Here is a 22,046-nt window from a genome sequence, read left to right as displayed (position 1 = left end):
GTGAAAAAAGCAATTATTTTATAGCGCAATTCTATTAGGATGTATTAATCAAATTATTAATAAGTTGTTAGTTGTTATAATATGTATCGATTCAGTAATTCAAAATGATTTTGTTATCGAACCTATCGAGATTTTCTTTATTCATAACCGTTAAATACAAGTGCGTAAGAATTCGAGTTGACATATATGTCAAAATCTGTGTATAAAATTCAATAGTGGAAAAAACTAATTAGTAACAATATAAGGCTAGACTAGATTTTTCTAGGTGCGCGCAATACAAGCGATTTAGTTATATGTGTACGTGCATACATACATACACAGATGTGATTGAAGAAACTTTAAGTAATAACCATGAGCAGCAGCAGCAGCAGCAGCAGCAGGAAGAACACACTGTTAAGTATCCGGCTCCGACACCGTCTCTGCCTCGTCGGGCTTTAGCAGACGCACAACCTCTGCATGGCCGCCACGTGTGGCATAGTCCAACGGCGTCAGCCCAATCAAATCCTTTAACTCAGCTTTCTCCGTATTTTCCAGAAGGTACTTCACCACTCTCACATTGCCATGGAGAGCAGCCACATGCAATGCTGTGCGTCCCGAGGGATCCGGCAAACTTAAATCGGCGCCGGCTCGCTGATAGGATTGCAGGCGACGCAGTGCACCACGAGCTGCAGCGGCGCACAGCTGCTCGCCCATGGCACGCGAGGATCCAGTCAAGTGGGCGCCACAATTGATGAGCAACTGAATGATCTCTGCATTGTCCGCCGAGATGGCTTCATGCAAGGCCGTGCGCTCGCACAGATCCCGCTCGTGCACCGAGACGCCGTTCTGCAACAGGAACTGCACTACGGCCACGTCGCCCAGCTGGCATGCCAGATGGAGCGCCGTGCGCTGGTCATGATTGGTGCCAGAGAGATTGGCGCCATAGGCTTTCAGGCTCGTCAGTTTCTTGATGTCACCCTCCATGACGGCGGCATTGATCATGGCCGGGAAGAGCGTGTTGCCCAATTGATCGAGCTCCTGCGGCGACGACAGATGCAGCGAACGAGCCACTGCATCGACCAGGTCGTAGTCCTTCATTGAGTGCGCGCCCATGGAAGTCAGCTCGCCGCGCAGATTCGTCTGCATCATCTGGACAAGGCATAGATTGGCATCAGTTAGATCAGATTTCCGAGCATAGTTGGCTTCTCTGTTAACCCACCTGCTTCTTCACCTCGAGCGACCACTCGGACTTGCCAATCACGTAGGCCAGCTTGGTGAGCGCCGCCTCTGGTGTCATATCGTATCCGGGTATGACGCCCACATCGAACAGCACCTTGCCGGTATCATAGATCTCGGCAACCGAGCCATTTGGACACTGGGTGCAGTTGATGATGATGACGCCGCGAGCGGCGGCCGCTTTCAGCTCGTCGATCAGATCCTTGCGATTCGATGGTACATTGCCGGAGCCAAAGGACTGCAGCACCACGCCGCGCATCGGCGGCGCCAAGAAGGCGCGAAACGTGGCCAGCGAAATGCTGGGAAAGATGCGCAACAAGCCGACATTCACGTCCAGCTGCGAGTGCACGCAGAAGCGCTCGACGGTGCACGGCCGGAAGATCAGGCGATAGTCCACGTTCACATTGATGCCGATCTGCGCCAACGGCGGCACATTGGGTGAATCGAACGCGTCCAGCGAGTTGGAGCTGACCTTCACAGTGCGATTGCCGCGCAGCAGCTTGTTCCCAAAGAAGATGCACACCTCCGGTATCACATAGTTGCCGGCAATGATCAGCGCCGAGGTGAAGTTATCCTTGCCATCCGTTCGGGTCTCGAAGATCGGCAGCTGGCTGCCCGTTATGATCACCGTCTTGCCCAGGTTCTCCAGCATGAACGACAGAGCCGAGGCCGTGTACGAGAGCGTGTCTGTGCCGTGGAGCACCACGAAGCCATCGAAGAACTCGTACGATTGCTGCAGAGTGACAGGTGGAGGAGTATTATTGAGGAGCACGCCAGTGAGGGGGAGGGAATGAGAATGTGTCTGTGCTTTCTTTATCTCACCTTCTCGTTCTCTCCCTCACGCCTTCTCACTCCTTTACTTCGCTCTCACTTTCCATTGCTTGTCTACTCACGTAAATATCCTTGGCAATGCGCGCCCAATCATCCATGGTCATGTTGCTGGAGTCGAGCAGCGGCGAATATTCCGTCACCTGGTAGACGATTCTCCTCGCCTCGCCCTGCACGTACGGCAGCACCAGCGGCCCTAAGGAGGCGCCCAAGGAGGCGCCAAAGTGTCGCTGCGCATAATCCTCATCGTGAATATTCGGATATTTGCGAATCAGTCGAACCAAAGCATTCGGAATGGGCGCCAAGACTGAAAGAATACAACTAGGTTTTCAAATTGGAAATAGAAGAATAGTGATAGAGAGAGAGAGAGGGAGAGAAAGAGAGAGAGAGAGAGGGAGAGAGAGGGAGAAGGTGGAAAATGGAGATTAAAAAGAAAGAGAGGAAGCAGTCGATTTGAAGGTGAAGGAGAATGCAAAATGAGAAAATGATTAAAAGCTGTGGAAGCGTAGATTAGAAGCAAGAGAAGAAGATGCAGAAGAAGAGGAAGTGGATATATTGGAGTGGATATATTAGAGAAACTCAGTTGAAAATGTATGGGTAGCTGAAGATGAAGCAATAGAGACTGGAGATTGAAAGATAATCTTATCTTGCAGCTGGAATGAAGTATTTCAATGAGAGTAAGATAAGATATAGAAATGATAATAATACTAACAAGAGATTATAGGGAGGAACGTGAATAAAGATTGGAATACATAAAAGACGCTGATGTGGGATAGATAAACTTGAGATGAGATCAAGAATAAATTCGAGAATCATGGAACAGCATAGAATTGGAAGTAGGGAAATCAAAGATGAAGAGCAGATCGGGATAGGGTACGGAGGATATCGGGGTGGAGGCATTATACCCATATGCAAATGGGAGATTGGAAGGTAAGTGACATGAAGCTGGAGATCCGTTTGGTTAGTAATCGAGTTCATATTTCAATAGGATGAGACACCAACTAAGGATGTGAAGCACATAGAGAAAGGATGTGTTTGATCCTTTGGGATAATTACCATGCCGTTCGTTGCGCATCATTCCGATGGTGCCGCCCGTATAGATAACGCGAACGCGCGCTTCCTTCGAGGCGGACGGAATCAGCAGGCTGTCGCCGCTCACGTTGCGACGCATTGTCAGCGGCTGCATTGTGGGTGATGGGGGCACCGTCTCGCTGGGCTTCTGCTTTATGTCGATTGCTGGCGCTCGGGCCTGTAGGTGGGCATCGGTCGCGTCGCCGTTGGAGCACATTATCAATGTCAAAAGATTGCCCGCTCGAATAAACAATTATTGGGAATTCGATGACTATTCACTGCGAAGTGTTCGACGTTTACTTCGAATTAATAATAATATAATAAAAATATATTCAGTGCTATATTACAAACCGGGGCTATGCATGTACATATGTACATATATACATACGCGCATCCATATATTATATATAACACATGTGTTCGTATGTATGTGCGTGTGTGTGAGTTTGTTTAACCAATTTGTTATCAGGCAAACGGCAAATGTAAAAGATGAAGGCCAAATGGGGGGCATTCGCCTTTTAGGTTCTTATTAATTTCGGTAGCCATGCAAATTAAAAAGTTATATCTTATCCCGATAACGGCACATGCCATTCACAAACCTATATTTATTTAAATACATATCTACTCTCAACGTGCTTGTATATATATAGAAAAGTATATTTGTGCGCCTGTGTGTGTGCGTACAATAAACTTGGGCCTTACAATTGAACAGCTGTTGACCTCACGGTCTGGCAGCGCTGTAATGCTCAGCGTGGCCAATCTAACAGATTGACGTGGTGCGCAACTTGGCTAGCTGTGTGTAGACTGGAATATATGTGGAGTGTGGTGAAAAAGCGCCGGTTGGAATTGGAATTTCATACGAAATGTAACGGCTTTCATAACGGGCAACAGAGACAAAAATTATTGGTTTCGCATATTCTTTCGAATTAGCATAAGAAAATATGAACTCTCCAAAATACACTGTTATTCCTGCTAAAACTCTGCAGCACGGCCAGCATAGAGTAGGGGTGTCCAAGAAATATGAAAATCGTTCATTTTAATCTACTGTAATGCAAGCCAGAAATGATTTATTTTCTAAAAATATACCTGCTTTTTTTAGAATGTATTTTTAAATATAGTTAGAAAATCTACTGCGTAAGAGAGTATTATTCTATTAGAGAAACAGATTATGAAATTATATATTATAAATTTCATAGACTTTTTTTTTTTTTAATTTACCCAATTTCACGTATATTAGGTGAAAATATCTTTGGTAAATTAAATTCAGAGTCAAATCGATATTTTCATTTTTCATATTGTGCATCCCTAATTGCTGCTACAGCTGCAGCATCTAGCGTCTTATAACAATTTTAGCAATGGCTTTAATCGACAACTGCACCCAGGCAACTGAATGTCCACCTCGTGTTCGGCCTCATCAAGATGTTGCAGTTCTTTTTGTTGTTGCATTAATATAATTGAGGCTTGGGTGAGCCATGGCAAACTATTACGATGAGTCTGATGCGCTTTAGCCTGAAATTAATTTGCTTAGCTATGAGCAGCAGCGCTCCACGTGCAATGTTTTTCTAAGCTGCAAGAATTTCTCAAGGACTTTTAACAAAAATATAAAAATAATAAGCATTTAACAAAATTCAATTTTGTTGAAATTTGTAAAAACAAATCAAGTTTTTGTCAAGGATATCGATTCCTTTATTTTGTTGCTGCATTAACCCTCGGCGATGTCTACATATCGATAGCATATCAGCTTAACACTGATCAAGCTCTGTACTTGCTTTCACTTTATCGTTTACTTACCCTGTTGCAATGGCGGCGATTTCCGTTATGCTTGCTTGATAAACTTTGTTACTTTATTTTTGAAGCGTCTTGAAGTGCGGGTGGCTCGCTGTAAAATACGCTCGTTTGCACCTCAAGTGGCAATCATTTGCCTGGTAACCCAACCCACTAACCATCCAGACGACATTCACACAAGCCCAACCAGCTTGCCTCAGGCGACATTATCGCTGCCGCAGCCACAGCCGCTGCTGCTGCTGCTGCTGCTGCTGGTGCTTTGCTGCGCTCGCTAATCACCAGACGAAAGAGTGCGAGCGGGAGAGAGAGAGAGAACGAGGTATGCACTCAAACAGGAAGCAGTTGAGCGTTTTTATGACAAGTGTGAGAAAGAGATGGTAATGCTGAAGAAAGGGGAAAGGGGAGGGGGAGGGGGTGTGCCATCACACATACAAATAGTAGCAAGGAATTGTGGTTACATTGTATTGGTAACTGCATGATGATGAGGATGATGATGATAATGATAATGATGAAATGTGACAGTTACAGGAAGAAAACCGCGATTCTAGGCGACGCTAACGAACAACAATGGAAATATTTGTAATAATGGCGCCAGTGACAACAACAACAGTGGAAGCATCAACATCAACGTCAGCCTATGACAATGACAAGGCAAATAACGTGTCGCCAAAAAGAAACTTCAGAGCGCCGCAAAGTCTCAGCGGCAACAACAGCAGCTCGAAGAGCTCGAATTACGCAGCCAATTAGAGCGGAGTGCGTGACACGAGCGAGTATGCTTAAGGATAATAAATGACGAAAGCTGTTTAAAATTAAAAATATTCAGATAAAAAAGATAAATTGCTGAGTTTATAAATTAAAAAAAAAAATATATATATATATATATTGAAAGTAAGAAATATATGTATATAATTTAATTCAATATTAATAAATAAAATACCTATGTACAAATGACCAACAGGTAAAAAAATTTACATATGTATATGCATACATTGACATATATATATTTTCATAAATACATCGTAAAAACTATCGGCTCGATATCCACTTGGCATATTGCTCATCTCTAAGCGCAGACCCACACCGAAGTCATGTCGCTTCCTTGATGTCTCTTCTTCTTTGTGTTCGGCTCTTCTCGTTCTCATTCCTCGTCATCTTGTCTTTTCATAATTTTTGCCTCACATGGCTGGGATAATTGAGTGTCTCGCTCACTCCCAAGTGGTTTCAACTATAATTACAATGGCGTTCGACGCGGCCCTTTAATGCTGGGCACAGGGAAAAATCAGCGATGCTGCTGAAAAGTAGGCAACATAAAATTCAAGCCCTTCGACGTTTAATGAGCAGTCGCCGCTTTAACATGACTAAAAAACGTTGCCAAGCCGACAGAGTGGAGTAACGGGTGCAAGCGAGAGTGCAGGAGATGAGCTGCATATGTATGTGTGTGTGTCGTCTATATATTTACAGCTACTAAACTGTAATCGGGCCACACACCGGAAGTTGAAATGACTTGAAAATTTATTGCATTTGCTGTCGTCGTTCTGGTTGCTGTTGTCCTGCTTATACACTGTAAGCTGAGTGCACCGGGGCATATTGGTTCCACAAATGTATGCTAGATCTATCATTTTTGATAGTAAACTGCGGCAGATAGAACTAGCTATTAACAGCAAGTCAGTAATTATTTTGATAGGGTCAGGCAAGTTCTGCGAATTGCGAGAATGTGAACAGAGTATTGTGCAGTCGTTGCATTGCATGCTTGCGCTTGCCTCTGGCTGTTATTGTCGCTGTCGTTGTTGTTGTTGTTGTTGTTGTTGTTGTTTTTGCTGTGCATTGAGGAGGCAAACGCTTGACTGCTTCTGATGCTGGCAACGTGGCCGTCGTCTGCGGAAGTGGCACGGCAGTCAATTGGAGCCAGTTGCAGAGATTTGGCGACGCCGGCAAGCGGCGATTGCGAAATTGAATAAGCCCACAGCGCCCAAGTTTCAGATTCTCAGCCCACAAACTGAATTCTAGCAGCTCCTGTACGGGTCCGTGGCCAAGCTAAAAACCCAAGCTCAACCACATGTGAATGTGTGTGTGTGAGTGTTTTTTCTCTCTCTCTCTCGGTTCTGTTCTCATTCTTTAGTCTGCTCTTTCTCCACGTTCTCTTTCACTCGTCGTCTGCATGCTTCGAGCGTTTTACTGCTCATAAAAATCCATTAAATTATTCAAATTGCATAGCAAAACACTTTTGCAAAGACGTCAGCATGCAGCGCCACGCCCCGCTGAGATTTTGGGCGTTTACCGTTACCCAGCCATCTACCGTTTCCCCATCTATACGAATGTTTTTGTTTGATTTCTCTACCTCGACTCATTCTCGGTCTTTTTCCTTTTTTTTATATATTTTTTTTTACCGTTCTCCTTTTGCTATTTTTCCGCGTTGACTGCTAAAAATAAAAGGCGACTGGCGGCCGGCAGCCGGCGGCGGCAGCAGCAGCAGCAGCAGCAGCAGCTAGCAAGCGCACTGAGGCATGCAGCAGCACACACACACACTTACATACACGCATACTCAGTCACACTCATACCTACACACATACACACATGCCTGCACTTGCAGCTCACATTGAAAAGCCTGAGCTGCGGCTTTTAATGCTCCTCGATGTGTGCGTGTGTACGGGCTTTATTGCTATTGTGGGCGTGGACATACACCTACATACCTGCATACATACATAGCATGCTTGTTAGCACAATATGTAATTTAACTTGTTAATCCGCGGCTAATCCCAACAAATAAATTGCACATAAAATTCGCTCGCATTGTCTTTTATTAGAAATTGATGGCATCTCCTCAGAAAGGTAGAGTGTGCCCTCGCTAAGTGGTAAGGAGATAAAGATTATAGGGAAGCTAAACATACCTTCACGTTAAAGAGCAAACAGTAGGATTTACGTTTTGGATCCTAGTAGTCGCGTATAGCTTGTTTCCATCTTTTAAATTTGACTTTTTCACCTTAGCGAATCTTCACTGTATGATAATTTATAAAAATATGTATACAAATATTATTGACATATACAAATATTTTTTTTTAGCTATCAGTGCAGGTGTCAAGCTTAAGGGATTGCAGACTCTAACATAGTCAAACCGCCCACAAACATACATACATATGTATGTCCATATACATATTTATGTGAATTGGTTTGCATGTTGATTTAGCCCAACGGTCACGCCTACCGTCGCCTGGCTGGCCGAAGCGTAGCTATTTACGTTTTCTGATCAGTTTGGCGTACGTATTACGTAATTTGCTCAACGCATTACGTGGCATACGTAATTACAGCAGTGTGTGCTTGCTGTCATACAGAAATAAACTCACACACACACACTCACGCGCACACACATACAAAAAGGCGAGCATATATTTGGGCACTGCTTCAAGGGCGTCATCCGGCAATCAACAGTACTTTGTTTCGCTTTGCTTTACATTGCCGCTTCTCTTTTTTTGTATCCTGTAAGCCAAACTAGCATGGGGTATATTTTGATACATAAAACATGAGTTTGAAGTTTGCACAGCTTAAAAACCATGTGGCTTTACACTTGCAGTTTGATTCGTAATTCGCTAATTACAACTGGTACAGGGTATGCCACAGTCGCTATCTATACGTTGCAGGTGTCTTACTTGTTTTGCTCCTTCTTCTGTTTATGCTTTTGTGGGTGTGTCTGTGCATTTGGCATAATGATAAAAACCAACAAGCGCCAAAGTGCACAGTGTGAACGCAGCCAAACGAAACGGAACGCAAAACGCAAATGAAAATGTTGCCTGAAATGTTACGCTCGCTGCTTCTTCTTCATTTCACATTTGTTCTTTTTTTTCGCTTCATGAAAAATGCAAAGCAAAAGTCATTGTGGCGTGTGTACGAATGTGAATGCATACGAGTGCGAGAGGGAGGCATATATTGTGCATGCCTCTGCACATGTGTGCGTGTGTGTGTGGGTGCGCGCACATGTTTATGGTCCAATGGGTGCGATTACTTTGGCATGTGCATTATGCAAAAACAATGCGAGCAAGAGCGTAAGAGAATGTATGTGTGTGTATGTATATATGCATGTGTGTGTGTGTGTGCTTCTGTGACTGTAAATATTAGCCGAAACGTTTGGGCATAAAATGGCCGTTTTATATGTTGCCTTTCTGCTGTTATTGGTGTTGCATTTCTTATTCGCTATCTTTGTTATTGATGAGCAGCATTAACGATATCTCCGCCCTTGTATCTATCGATATAAGATTTAAAACCATGCCTCGCGCTGCAACTGTCGTTAATTGAAAACGCTTCAATTGGGGTAAACAGCGTGTCCAATTAATAAAGGAAAAAAATCGCCTGCTTACGTCTGCTGACACGCACGTTGTCTTTGCTGCATTTTAATTAATTTTTAATGAACTGTGAATCCCAGTGTGTGTGTGTGTGTGTGTGAGTGACAGTCGTTGCTGAACACTAGCTTTGTGATTGCTATCAGCCGTGGCCATGCATATCGATATATATTTCTCTCTCTTTCTCTCCTCTTCACTCACACAGACACAAGCACAAAAGGCAGCTCAATGAGGAATCAGCGGTAAATGAACATGTTTTGCATGTGAAGTTTATTGTGAATGTGTATTGTGCGAAGTCTATCAAATAATTTCATCACGCACAGCCAAATGATTGTTGCTGATGTAGTCGTGGTCCATCAACAAAGGCGTCAACATCAGCCATGTGCTATCGATATTGAGCTGCCATTCAAACATATCGATATGTCAGACAGACTTTGAAACAATAGCAACAACAGCAACCGAAAAAGCAACAAATTTCAGCAGACTGCTGCAGGTGCTTTAGCTGTCGTCTCAACTGAATCGAACTGCCAGCAACCGGTGTGTACTTGTGTCTGTGTGTGTGTGTGTGTGTGTGAGAGAGAGTGTATTTTGGGCACTGGCTGGGCAATTGATGATGCCATTGGCATTTGGCATGCAGAGCTCCCGCTGTTGCATGCATATGAATGTTGTGCGGCAAGGCTGGCAACACAATACGCAACTGATTGAATTGCATGTAAATTAACTTGCTGATCCGATTAGAGCGCAAAGACGACAGCATTGCCAAAATAAATAACAGCACAAGAGGAATAACAACTAGTTGTTGCCTCTGGCTTTCCCATTTACCTGTACTCAATACTTATTGGCGGTTCTTGATCCACTCACACACGCACACGCGCGCTCACACATATCCACCCCACACCCACACACGCACACGCACACAGTTGGCAAAGTTGGCAGAGCACAATTTAATTTACATAAATGAAATATTTCGTTGCATACTTTCGCAGCAATTTGTTTGCCGTGCTGCATGCTTAACCTCAAGCGCTTTGCCCTGCTGTTATGCTCGACTCCTCGAAACTCCGAATGCAACGTAGGTCAGGAGCTAAGCATTTCGGAGCTCCCAAGTTAAAGCCACTCGACTCCAGCTTTGTTGCGATATGTTTTGATACTGACATATCCAGGCTTACAATGGATTTCCAAATGGGTCATTGTCATTGTCATTGTCATTGTCATTGTCATTGTCATTGTCATTGTCATTGTCATTGTCATTGTCATTGTCATTGTCATTGTCATTGTCATTGTCATTGTCATTGTCATTGTCATTGTCATTGTCATTGTCATTGTCATTGTCATTGTCATTGTCATTGTCATTGTCATTGTCATTGTCATTGTCATTGTCATTGTCATTGTCATTGTCATTGTCATTGTCATTGTCATTGTCATTGTCATTGTCATTGTCATTGTCATTGTCATTGTCATTGTCATTGTCATTGTCATTGTCATTGTCATTGTCATTGTCATTGTCATTGTCATTGTCATTGTCATTGTCATTGTCATTGTCATTGTCATTGTCATTGTCATTGTCATTGTCATTGTCATTGTCATTGTCATTGTCATTGTCATTGTCATTGTCATTGTCATTGTCATTGTCATTGTCATTGTCATTGTTCATGTCATTGTCATTGTCATTGTCATTATTGTCATGTCATTGTCATTGTCATTGTCATTGTCATTGTCATTGTCATTGTCATTGTCATTGTCATTGTCATTCTGATTCTGCTTTCCCTCATTATTCATTATCCTTAGAGCGCACTCTATAGTCTGGCAATCGATTGCAGCACACTCTTGATGTTATTGTTGCACGTTTTTTGCTTAGCTTGAGCATAGTTGTGTGCTATATTTTTATTGCAGTGGCAGCGGCAGCGGCAGCGGCAGAGGCAGAAGCAGCGGCAGCTTCAACTTGGCGACTATCTCTTGACCAGCTAAAGTTTGCTCAAAATGCTGAAGTACAACTTATTTATTCTCATACTTGAAAGCTTTGGTTTCTGTGGGCTGCGGCTTTAGACCCAAAGATCCCAAAATACTTGCCTGCAGCTCCCGCTGATGGTGATGATGCTATAGCTCCAGCTTCAGCTCCTTAGAAAAATGCACGCAACGCGAACGCAACAAATCAACGGATAGCAGAGAAGAAGAGGAAACACCAGCAAAAATATTTAATTTAAAATTGAATGCTGCGCGTGTGTGGATGTGCATGTGTGTGTGTGTGTGTGGGGGGGTAGCTTGAAGCCATTTTGTATACTTTGTTTGGGTCGTTGCCACCCTGCATAAATATATGCTTCCTGTGAAATGCGTCTCATGTGTCAACTGAATATATATGAATAAATATATAAAATAAGTGTATATATTTATATATACACTTATATATATATACATATATGTATATACATGCATACATATGTATTAGCTGTGAGTCGGTTATGAAACTGAGAACTGGGCAGCAACGCTTGAAGCGCTTAGCTCATTAACATAATCGCCAATTCATAATCTGCAAGTGCTATACAAGGCACGTCAAAACACGCCCACATACCCACATACACACACACACACACACACATGCATAAGGAGACACAGAAACAAGGAGAGCAATCGAAGGCTGTCGCATAATGAATTCAGAGCTCAGACCTGGCTCCAAGCTGCTGGCATCGATTTTAATGGGCAACGCCGTTGCTGTTGTCAACCGAGCAACGACAACGACAACGACAACGGCATCCGCATCAGGGAAAGCAACTGACATTATTTGAATGCCCATGACTGTGTCATTAGGCTTGTGACAAAAGGCAACAAGAGTGAAACAATTGATTATGCTATTCACAGCTAATGCATATGTAGTCTGGAAAGCAATGCGAGAGACCTACAAGATAATGCAATTTCATATGAAAGCATCTTGTCTGCTTGGGACTGTACCAGATGACTTGACTCGACATTAACCTCAAAAAATATTCCATTAAATTAGGCAGAATGTGGGAAAAATTAAATGCGCGATCGATAGCACAATAACGATAACACATTAACGATAGATATTCTTATAGCTGTACCCTAATTATATATCGATAATAGATTATTGTTAATATATGATATATGATATATGATATATGATATATGATATATGATATATGATATATGATATATGATATATGATATATGATATATGATATATGATATATGATATATGATATATGATATATGATATATGATATATGATATATGATATATGATATATGATATATGATATATGATGTATGATATATGATATATGTTATATGATATATGTTAACGATTATAGATAATATTAAATTGAATGTCTCACAATTCGTCACGATTTTCATACTGCTCAATTAGTATACCCTATACACTCCATGTTGGCCGCCAGCTGGGTAAAAGTGGGTGTACTGGAGGCTCTAGGTGGATGCTGTCTCGGGAGAGACACTTGGCATAATCAGTGCTGGGGCAGCTGGAAAAACTCGGCTGAAATGCGAGATGACAACTCATGAAATTCATGAAGAACAACATGAATGGACCTCATTTACAACAACAATAACAGCAACAACAATGGCCTTATTAAATGCAGCAAATGAAGAAGAAGAAGACGAAGAAGAAGAGCAAGCTTTGCTCTTACGGTACATTTAAGTGTGGGAAGCTCAGCCGCTGCCTCAGCTACAACTTTAAGCTCGAATTTTACTCAATCTGTCACTGTCTCTAGCTCACACTCTCTCTCTCTCTCTCTCTCTGTTTCTCTCTCCCTCTCTTGCGTTTTCTATCTCTGTATCAGGGTCTACGTCTCTTTCACTGTCTGCACTTGTAGTTGTGGCGGTTGATTTCGTGTTTTGTTGTTAACAAATTCATAAAATGAATTCCTTTGTCTTTTGTTTTGCATACCCTTGATGAGGGTCTATGGGCTTATGCCTAGAATAGGTAAACCTTTATATAAAGTTTATCATAAAGTTTCGAGAGAAATCTCGATATATATTGATAGACTTTTATTTTTATATCTATATAGCTATAGATATGATCTTACAATATTAGGATGCCTATGTCTTTATACAGTCTTCGAAATGCTTTTCTTAGCTTATCACATCATATTCAATCCATACAAGTTGTGTATATCAATAAAATCCCTGCATCCTTTGTTATCTTCCTAGCATTTTCGCCCGCAGTTAGGGTATTGTATAGTCGATACAACCCTCACTTTGTTTGCTTGGGTTTCTTTTTTTTTTCAGTTTTGCCTAAAATCCAGCATGACAAAAGGCAGCTGCCAGTACCGAGGGGCGGACGTTGCTCGCTCGGCAGGGGCGTGGCTGTCGAGAAGGGGCATTGGCTGCTGCGAGGTGTAAATTTCCAAGCGGTTGACCGCACGAAACTCATTTGGCAGTCAGAAATGCCAGCCAAAGCAGAGCAGCAAAAAGCGAGAGGCAAGACGTGCAGACGAGCACGACTAGCAGATACCCTGGCTGACACAAAGCGGCTGTGCCTGCGCTATGAAATGGCCTGGGCAATGCACGACTTGGCATCCACAAGCTAGCTGCTTATTTACAGGGTATGCGGCTTAACTTATATTATTTGTGCTTTGTTTTGCTTGTTTTGTGCGCTGTTTGAGTTATTTGCATGCATGCCAAATCCTTTAAAGGATAACTGGCAAATGCGCTTGGCTGGCGTGCTGCCACGCCCAGCCTCTCGTCGGCCCGCTCTCAGCTGCTGTGCATTGCACAGCAACAACAACAACTACAACAACTACTACAGCATTTACCACATGCGTCGCGCCTGCTATATGGCCAAATATTATGCAGAGCCATCCTCATATGCAGAACACCCTCAATCTCCGCTGTTGCCTCGGCTCAGCTCTCCCCCTCCCCACTTTCCCCCCTTTCGCTGTAGCCACTCTCTTGTTGCCACAACTGGCAAAAACAGTTTTTTCCCATTCCTCCTTCATGTCCCGCCCCTCCTGCCTATGCTTCTTCGTTTTCTTCTCGTTTTTTTATTTTATATAATTTTTTGTGAGTTTTGTGCTGGGTGTTAGAAAAACTATGTAACACAAAAAATGGTGACAGCCATGTTAACACACACACACACATACACACACACACATATATATATATATATATATATATATATATAGGGAGTACAAGAAATGAAGGCAAGATAGAAAAATTTTGGAAGATGAAATCTGTGTTTAAGCAACGGCTGCTAACAAAATTTAAACATTTTGTGCCAGAAAGTTTTGACTGCTGCGACTAACGAATACCCTAAGATCCATTTACATAAACTATAGCATCGATTATTGTCGATTATCGGTGAAATCGATAAACAAATTTATTTCATATATTATTATAGAAAGAGAGTGAAAAAGAGTGAAAAAAATATATATACATTATGTCCTGAATATTTCAATATACATATATCGATATATCTTTATATGATGTTCTATATATCATATATGTATATTTTTTTATCTTTCGTCTTTTTCTCAGTTTTTCCATTATTTTTTGCCCTTTCTTTTTCTCTTTTCATTTTTCTGTCTCTTCATTTAATTCTCTCTGTCTCCCTATCTCTTACTCTTTCTATATAAAAATCCTTATATATATTTCCTTAATTCTCTCTCTCTCTTTATCGTTCCTTATTTTCTATCTTTCTTTTGCTCCCTTTCCCTTCATTTTCCCCTCTTCCTCTCTTTCCTTCTTTAGCAAAATGCACAGATCTCATTGCTATCTACGTCCATCATCTGTCGAACTAGTCATCTATTTATCTACCCAACTATTTGTCTACCTAGTTATCAATCCATCTATCTATCTGTGTATCCATATATAACATTTGTTTAAAGCAAAGTATGCAAAACAGAAAGAGAGAGATAGAGAGAGAGGGGGCGAGAGAGAGAGAGAGAGAGACAGCATGTAGACAGCAGGCGCTGACACAGCTTTCCACCTGACTCTCTCTCTCCCTCAGCCACAAGAGAAAACCAATAAAAAATGTATTGTCCGACTTTTTTTCGGGCGCCGAGTCCATGTCCATGTCCATGTCCAGGAGCAGAAATCGCCGTGTCGGAGCAAATGTGCGACAAGATTTGCTCTTCAGTTTTCGTCCTTTTCTTATTTTTTTTTCACAAATTTTGACACAATTTTTGATGAATGCCGAAAGCTGAGCCGTAACAAGTGGAGGCTGGGCGGGGGAGGGCGAAACACGAAAGACAAACAGAAATGAAAAGAGAAAAGGAAGAGCAAAGCACACACACACACACACACACACACACACACACAGCGGCTCGAATCCAGACCAAAAACCAAAACCAGAACAAGCAGCAGAACCAGGGGAACCCAATGCCATGTATTGGAGGAGGCTGATTAAGCGATAGCGTCGGAGGGGTGGGGAGGAGTGGGCGGTTTGTTGGGGGTGTAGGCAATAGCGGGGGTGTTTTGATGGAAACCCGAATCAACGCAAATGTCATTTGATGGATAAGTTTTGAGCCGCCTCGACGGGCAACAGGGATAACTATGTTTTACATTTAATTATTCATGAGCGAGAGGGAGAGAGGGAGAGCGAGAGAGAGAGAGAGAGCGAGAGAGCGAGACAAATAGTTGTCCCTTTGCTGTTTTGATTAATGAAGCAGCTGAGACAACATCAGCAATCAAATTAATTTTAGTTATATGAGCGGATTATATTAAAGCACAGACACAATGGAAAAAAAAAAAAACAGGGTATAAGTGAGCAGAGTTTGATGGACTAAAGATGCCTAATTTCAAGAAGTGGAATATGAAGAGATATGAAGATATGATATGAAGATATGAAGAGGGCGTGACTACTACTTGACTAGTAGGCGTGGCACTTAGTTAAGGACCAACGGATGTTAGCTTTGGCTATCGATATCAACTCAACTCTCAACAATGCAAATTCCTATGAACTCAACCCAGACCCTTTGCCACATATAGCCGCTGACCGCGCCGAGTACAGGGTATCTGTGAGACTAAGCAGTGGACAAGTACAAATTGCTTTGGGTAAGCGAATAAACAATGTGGCAGCACAACTGCTGCGACAACATTTTTCACAACTTAATGAACTCATTTGCAATAATTTAAAATAATTATCAATGCTAATTAAATGAGCTTTGTGCCAAAAGGCGACGCAGCATCAACCGCTTCCGTTTCCGCATCCGCATTCGCATTCGCATCAGCCAGCTGATGGCAGTTGCCCATTTTCACTGGGCCAACTATGTGCAGAGCTGCAGCTGCACTGACTTTGAATACCCTGTAAAAATGCATTGCCTTCATGATGTGATTGATTGAGTGTGATTAATTGATTGACTGGTGCGTTATTTGCTGTCAGCTTTAATGATGCTTTAATGACCTCTGATATTATAGAGTGATTGATCAATTGTTGTGATTGATTGATTGATAGACTGAGCCATTGAGTTTACATACTGATTGAATCACACCTACTTTGATTGACCTAATAATGCACTGCGTATAATTTATTCTGATTGATTGGCTAATTGATTGACTGGCATTTGACTAACAGATTGAACCGTTGATTGACTAACGAGCTTACATGCTGATTGAATGATATATCCTCACGCCTGCTTTGATTGACCTAAATATGCACTGCTTAAGCTCTGGTTGATTGTCTATTTGAATGATTGGCCTTTGATCAACAGATTGAACCATTGATTGACCAACGAGCTTACATGCTGATTGACTGACATTTCCTCACGCCTACTGTGATGGATCTGATTAAGCATTGCCTAAGATACATTCTGATTGATTGGTTGATTGATTGATATATAAACTCGTTATTCAATCAAATTGCTCAATCTGCCAATTATATCTGGCATATCTGGCATATAATTAACAGATTGAGCCATTTGATTGAATAACGAGTTTATATATGATGGATGCTCTCACGTCTGCTTTGATTGACTAACTGACCTACTTATGCACTGCTCAATATCTATTCTGATTGACTGACTAATAGATTGACTGATGATTCATTTTCGCTTGCCCTAATGTAACATGATTGACTGATTGATTAGCTCACTTACTGATTGATCAGCTTAATTGATTGATCTGATTTGATTTCATTTGATTGATTGATTGACTGACTGATTTGCTGATTGATTGATTGGCTGACTTGGCAGTGTTGCATGATTTTACACGCTGATTGATTCACTGTCTCACTTAGCAGTGTTGCCTTCTTCATGCGCCTCTGCAATATGCCCTTTAACCCGTACACTTACAGGGTATTGGCACACAGTTAACCGCAGGCCTGCAACCCATCCCTTCCACTCTGAAAACAAACTTTTTAACGAAAACATTTCGCATGGCAATGTTGTTCTTGTTCCTCGTTTTTTTTTTTTATTTTGTTGCTCGACAAAAAACCTTTTTAATTTATAGTTTCTGTGTGTATGTGTGTGTGTGTGTGTGAAGAGAAGAAGCTGAAAAAAAGCTGAAATTGAAATGCATTAAGCCGGAGGCGTGGCACGGCCTACCAACGTCGTCGTCGTCAAGTGGCAGCCAATTTAAGTTGGCTAATTTGTGTGCCGTCTAGACCAGCACCTAGCTGGGCTGCCATTCGAGACGTGTGAGAGGCGATTGTGGAAGCAGGGGGGCGTGGCAGTTTTTAGCTAGCGAAATGCATTGAGAATCGTTAGCGCCGAGTGCCGAGTGTTGAGTGCAGCGCATAAATTGCAGAAGCCGCCAACGGTAATTGTCGCCAACGCCAAAGCCAACATGACGTATGCGCAATATTTACCATGCTCTAAATGAGCCAAGCCCGTGTGAGTGCGAGTGCGAGTGTGTGTGCGAGTGTGTGTCGCTGGCGTGTTCAAACGCCTGGAAAATGCCGCTAACGATGGCGCCTAAAAGCATGCAGCGACAATTTAAATTTGCGCACATTTCAATTTTGCAAATTGTCGAAAATGCGCTAAACAACACGGCTAAAAGGGAGAAGAAAAAACACACACACACACACAGCGAGAGAGAGGGAGAGAGAGAGAGAGAGGTAGGCACACACACAAGCTAAGCTTGCTGATCGATTAAAGAGATACCCTGTAGTGAGAAAAGAGGCGGAGCTAGATCGATATAGTCACGGTATTAAGAAGATTTGTTGATGCAACTGAAGGAAGAGAAGGAGGAGGAGAAGGAACTGGAGAATGAGCTAATGGAGGTGTACGAACAGAAAGATGAGAAGGAGAAGAAGCAGAAGAATGAAAAGTTGTAGAAGGAGGAGAAGTAGGAAAAAGATGAGTACGTGAGAGAGATTGAGGTAATAGAGGAGTAGAAGGAGAATAGATAGAGAAGCAGGGAAGAAAGAATAGATAACGAACTAAGAGTAAGTCGAGCTAAAGGATGAGTAGACGGAAAATGAACAAGAAGAAGGGTGAATAGCAAGAGAAGGAAAAGAAAGATAGAGGATAAGGAATAGAAGGACACAAAGGGATTCGATCATAAATAGAAGGACAAAGACGAAATCGAATAAAGGGAAGAGAGATCGAGCAGCAGACGAATGAGGGGTAGAAAGAGAATAACCGAAAATAAATACTTTTCCTCTACCTTCCCAAGGCTGGGAAGGATGGATGAAAGTCAGAAACTGAAGCAGCGAAATTGATGAGAATGCCGTGTGAAAAGAGGAACGGAGTAAATTAGCGATGCAAAGAGTTAAGCAAGAGAGAGAGATAGAGAGAGAGAGATAGAGAGAGAGAGACAGAGAGACAGACAGAGAGAGAGAGATATATATATAGAGAGAGAGAGAAAGATAGAGAGAGAGACAGAGTTATGAAAAGAGAGCATAAAAGACGAGGCAAATGAAAGTGAAGTGGATAAGACTCTGGAAAAGGAAATTAGAGGCGAGAACGCAAAGAGCAGAGAAGAGAATAGAAGGGAAGAAAAAGGGGATTACAAGGGTAAATACTGAAACAGAGGAAAGATGAGAAATAATTCGATAAAAAGAAGTGGAGTAGGAGGGGAATGTTGAAAGGGGGGAGGGGAATATATATACCAATTCGATATGTAAATTCATAATTATCCTTCAAATGATGTCGCAGCGAATATGCCCCTTGGCACACGCACTGTGAATGGGTACAGGGTATACGAATGAAATGAATCGCAGTGTGCAGTCAATGCGGCCAACGGCTGGAAGGACGCGGGACGAAGGGCAACGAGGGCATTCGGTGGGGGCCAAATGCGAGAAAGCTAAACATGGCCAACGCATCGCTGCCGGCGAGCCGCAAACTAAATACCCTACGGCAGGCGATTCGAAATAATTACTTAATCTGTCCACAAGTCGCTGAACGTAGGCGAAATTCAAAGAGAAAATTGCCATGGATGCTGAGGCTACTGAGAATACGTGGCTCGAGCGCAAAGGAATGAGCTCGAGAGCTCGAGCAAAACGAAAGCCAATTAAATTTTTCACCTGAATTCGTGAAATTGAGCGTGAAATGGTGGAAGCAATTCGTATATGGAAGAGAAGTGTATATATAAATATATGTATGTGTATATGTATATATATAATATATGTGTGTATATGTCAGCTGGTTAATTCGGTGAGCCTTTAAGCCAGGCTAAATCTGGCAAGCATATTTCCACAAAAGTTCACATGAGTTTCTAGAGAAGTATAACCCAATCCATTGCATTCCATTCCATAGCTGAAATTTGAATGAAAACTAATTTAGCTTTTTATTTTACCTAGTATATATTATGTGGTATGAAGGATATTTTCTTTTTACTAGTAAAACTTACTTTTCCTAGACTTACCTTGTCTCAGTTGTCATATATTGTATCTTAGTCTATACTTCTTACTAGTAAATATTCTTTCTCTTATCCTCAATTTAGTCTTATTTGCTATATATTATCTTTTTTTTTACCGTTTAATAACACTTTTTTCTAAAAATAACTCATCTTAGTTGCTACGAGGCGTTTTTTTTAACATAGGGCAGAAGAGGTATTCTTATACTTCCTAAAAAGCATCAGATCGTAAATTCATTCCCGAAGATCAATGGAATCGAATCTGCTTTTGTGAAGAGATCACATAGAAAAAAAGTGTTGTTATGTATCTCACTTGAATAACCTTTACATATGCTTCCATTATAGAATTCTCAACTCGTAAAAGTTAGAAGTTCGGATCATTAAAGAAGAACAGCAAAGCGAACTTCATGATAGAAGTGGGATCTACTAGAAATTTCTATTCGTTCATATTAAAATATATATCAAATATAGATATATATCATTCATATATACATATATATAGCTTAGATCCTCTAGTCGACTCGAGTTGGATGCTTGAATAGAAGTGCTGGGACGTGAGAGCGCTTCAAATGAAAGCAAAGAAAGAGAATATAATAAATGTTAAAGCCCATTTAAGGAATTGAAATGCTGGCCATTATGTGGACAAAAGGCGTGGCAGTGGCGGGCAGCCGGCTCGGCACAGGGATGGGAGCAGGGGGTGCAGCGGGTTGAGGTTCGATTCAAATTCTTGAATAGGAGAACTTTAGTTGGGCAGCAGGAGTCGGACTTATGTTTTCGCTAGCATCGCTTACATTTGAGTAGTTACAACAGACACGCCCCCCACACACACAGACACATACACACACAGTGTGAGTGTGAAAGAGATGGGCTGATGTGTGCAGAGTGTAAACTGACCGAAAAGTTCAAGTGAAAGACTCATCGCTGACTGGGAAATGCGTGCAATTGCAATGGCATTCGTCTTTGTTTCGCTTCGAACTTGGAGCGAGAAGGTACAGCAGACGTGGGTCGGCGGTGCGGCGGGTGGTGGCATGTCCAGGGTAGAAGCTGCTGTTGATTGAAATGTTTCGCCAGCGCGTGGCACTTAAACTTTAATGCAATGGATCGCAATGTGTGCAATAAATTCGAGTGGGGGACACCGAGTGGGGGGCGCTGCGATATGGGCGTGGCCTGCTGAACGCCAAAGAGCCGCACGGAGAGCCACTCGGACACGGGGCACAGCACGCACATTAAAAGTTCAAATGGCAAAAAACAAAAAAGAAATTTATATATATTTACTATATATATGAGAGAAAATTAAATGAGAAAGGGCACATAAGAAAGAGAGAGCGAGCGGGAGGGGTAAAAACCGATATAGAGGGAGAGAAAGAGAGAGAGAGAGAGAGAAAGAGACAGAGAGAGAGAGGGAAGTATAAGAATCCGCTTAAGTTGTAAGCGCAGAGCAAATGAAACGTACAGATAAAAGGAAACTGTAAACTGGAGTCAGGGGTGTACGGTGGTGGGGTCCAGTGAAGCGTGTGTGCGAGAGAGACGGATAGTAGCTGCCCTTGTTTCGCTCCGCACACTCGATAAATTCACATTTCTTAGTCAATTTAATGAGCGCATTTTAAGCAGCTTTTGCTCTTGGCCCCCGGGCAAAATATGACGAAATTGAAGAAGAGTTCAATCGAAGACGGACTGTGAGCGACTCGTAAGGGAACCGGTTCAAAGTGAACAAGCAATTTCAAAAAAATATTTATGATTGAATACGTCTATTATAAATTGGGGAGCTGCAATTCGATTCGAATGCAATGAAACCGCATTTAATAAAGAAATCAATACTTGGAAGCAGTAAGGTAAAACATTGATCTTAGACGAACTAGTTCAAAAGAGCTTAGGATAGTACATATACTACAGCCAGAAGGCTAGCTGAACTTCAGTGGACCTCAGTTTTTTATATACTCCATATTTTTATTTAAAATTCAGGAACTAGTTCATCTTGTCGATCGAACACGAGTAACTTTCAAATGAACGAAACTTCTTTTTTAAGGAGAATTCACATTGAAACTGAACTAGT

At 42.1% G+C, this 22,046-nt stretch overlaps 1 protein-coding gene across 1 annotated transcript; it reads right to left on the bottom strand.

The window, feature by feature from the left end:
* Positions 1 to 108: 108 nt before the first annotated feature.
* On the bottom strand, positions 109 to 3,427 carry LOC108655788 (L-asparaginase). The gene is made up of 4 exons (XM_018107606.3): positions 3,100 to 3,427; positions 2,109 to 2,350; positions 1,199 to 1,948; positions 109 to 1,128 (listed from the first exon to the last, which is right to left on the bottom strand). Exons 1-4 carry the CDS (start codon positions 3,329 to 3,331, stop codon positions 394 to 396), a joined length of 1,959 nt encoding a protein of 652 aa, XP_017963095.1. The 5' UTR covers positions 3,332 to 3,427; the 3' UTR covers positions 109 to 393.
* Positions 3,428 to 22,046: the final 18,619 nt, after the last annotated feature.

This window comes from Drosophila navojoa, chromosome X (assembly GCF_054131105.1).
Source record: "Drosophila navojoa isolate 15081-1374.11 chromosome X, UAZ_NAV_1.0, whole genome shotgun sequence".
In the NCBI taxonomy this organism is placed as follows: Eukaryota; Metazoa; Arthropoda; class Insecta; order Diptera; family Drosophilidae; genus Drosophila; species Drosophila navojoa.
The sequence above is the reverse complement of the archived record's forward strand: the minus strand, read 5'-3'. Positions and strand labels throughout refer to the sequence as shown.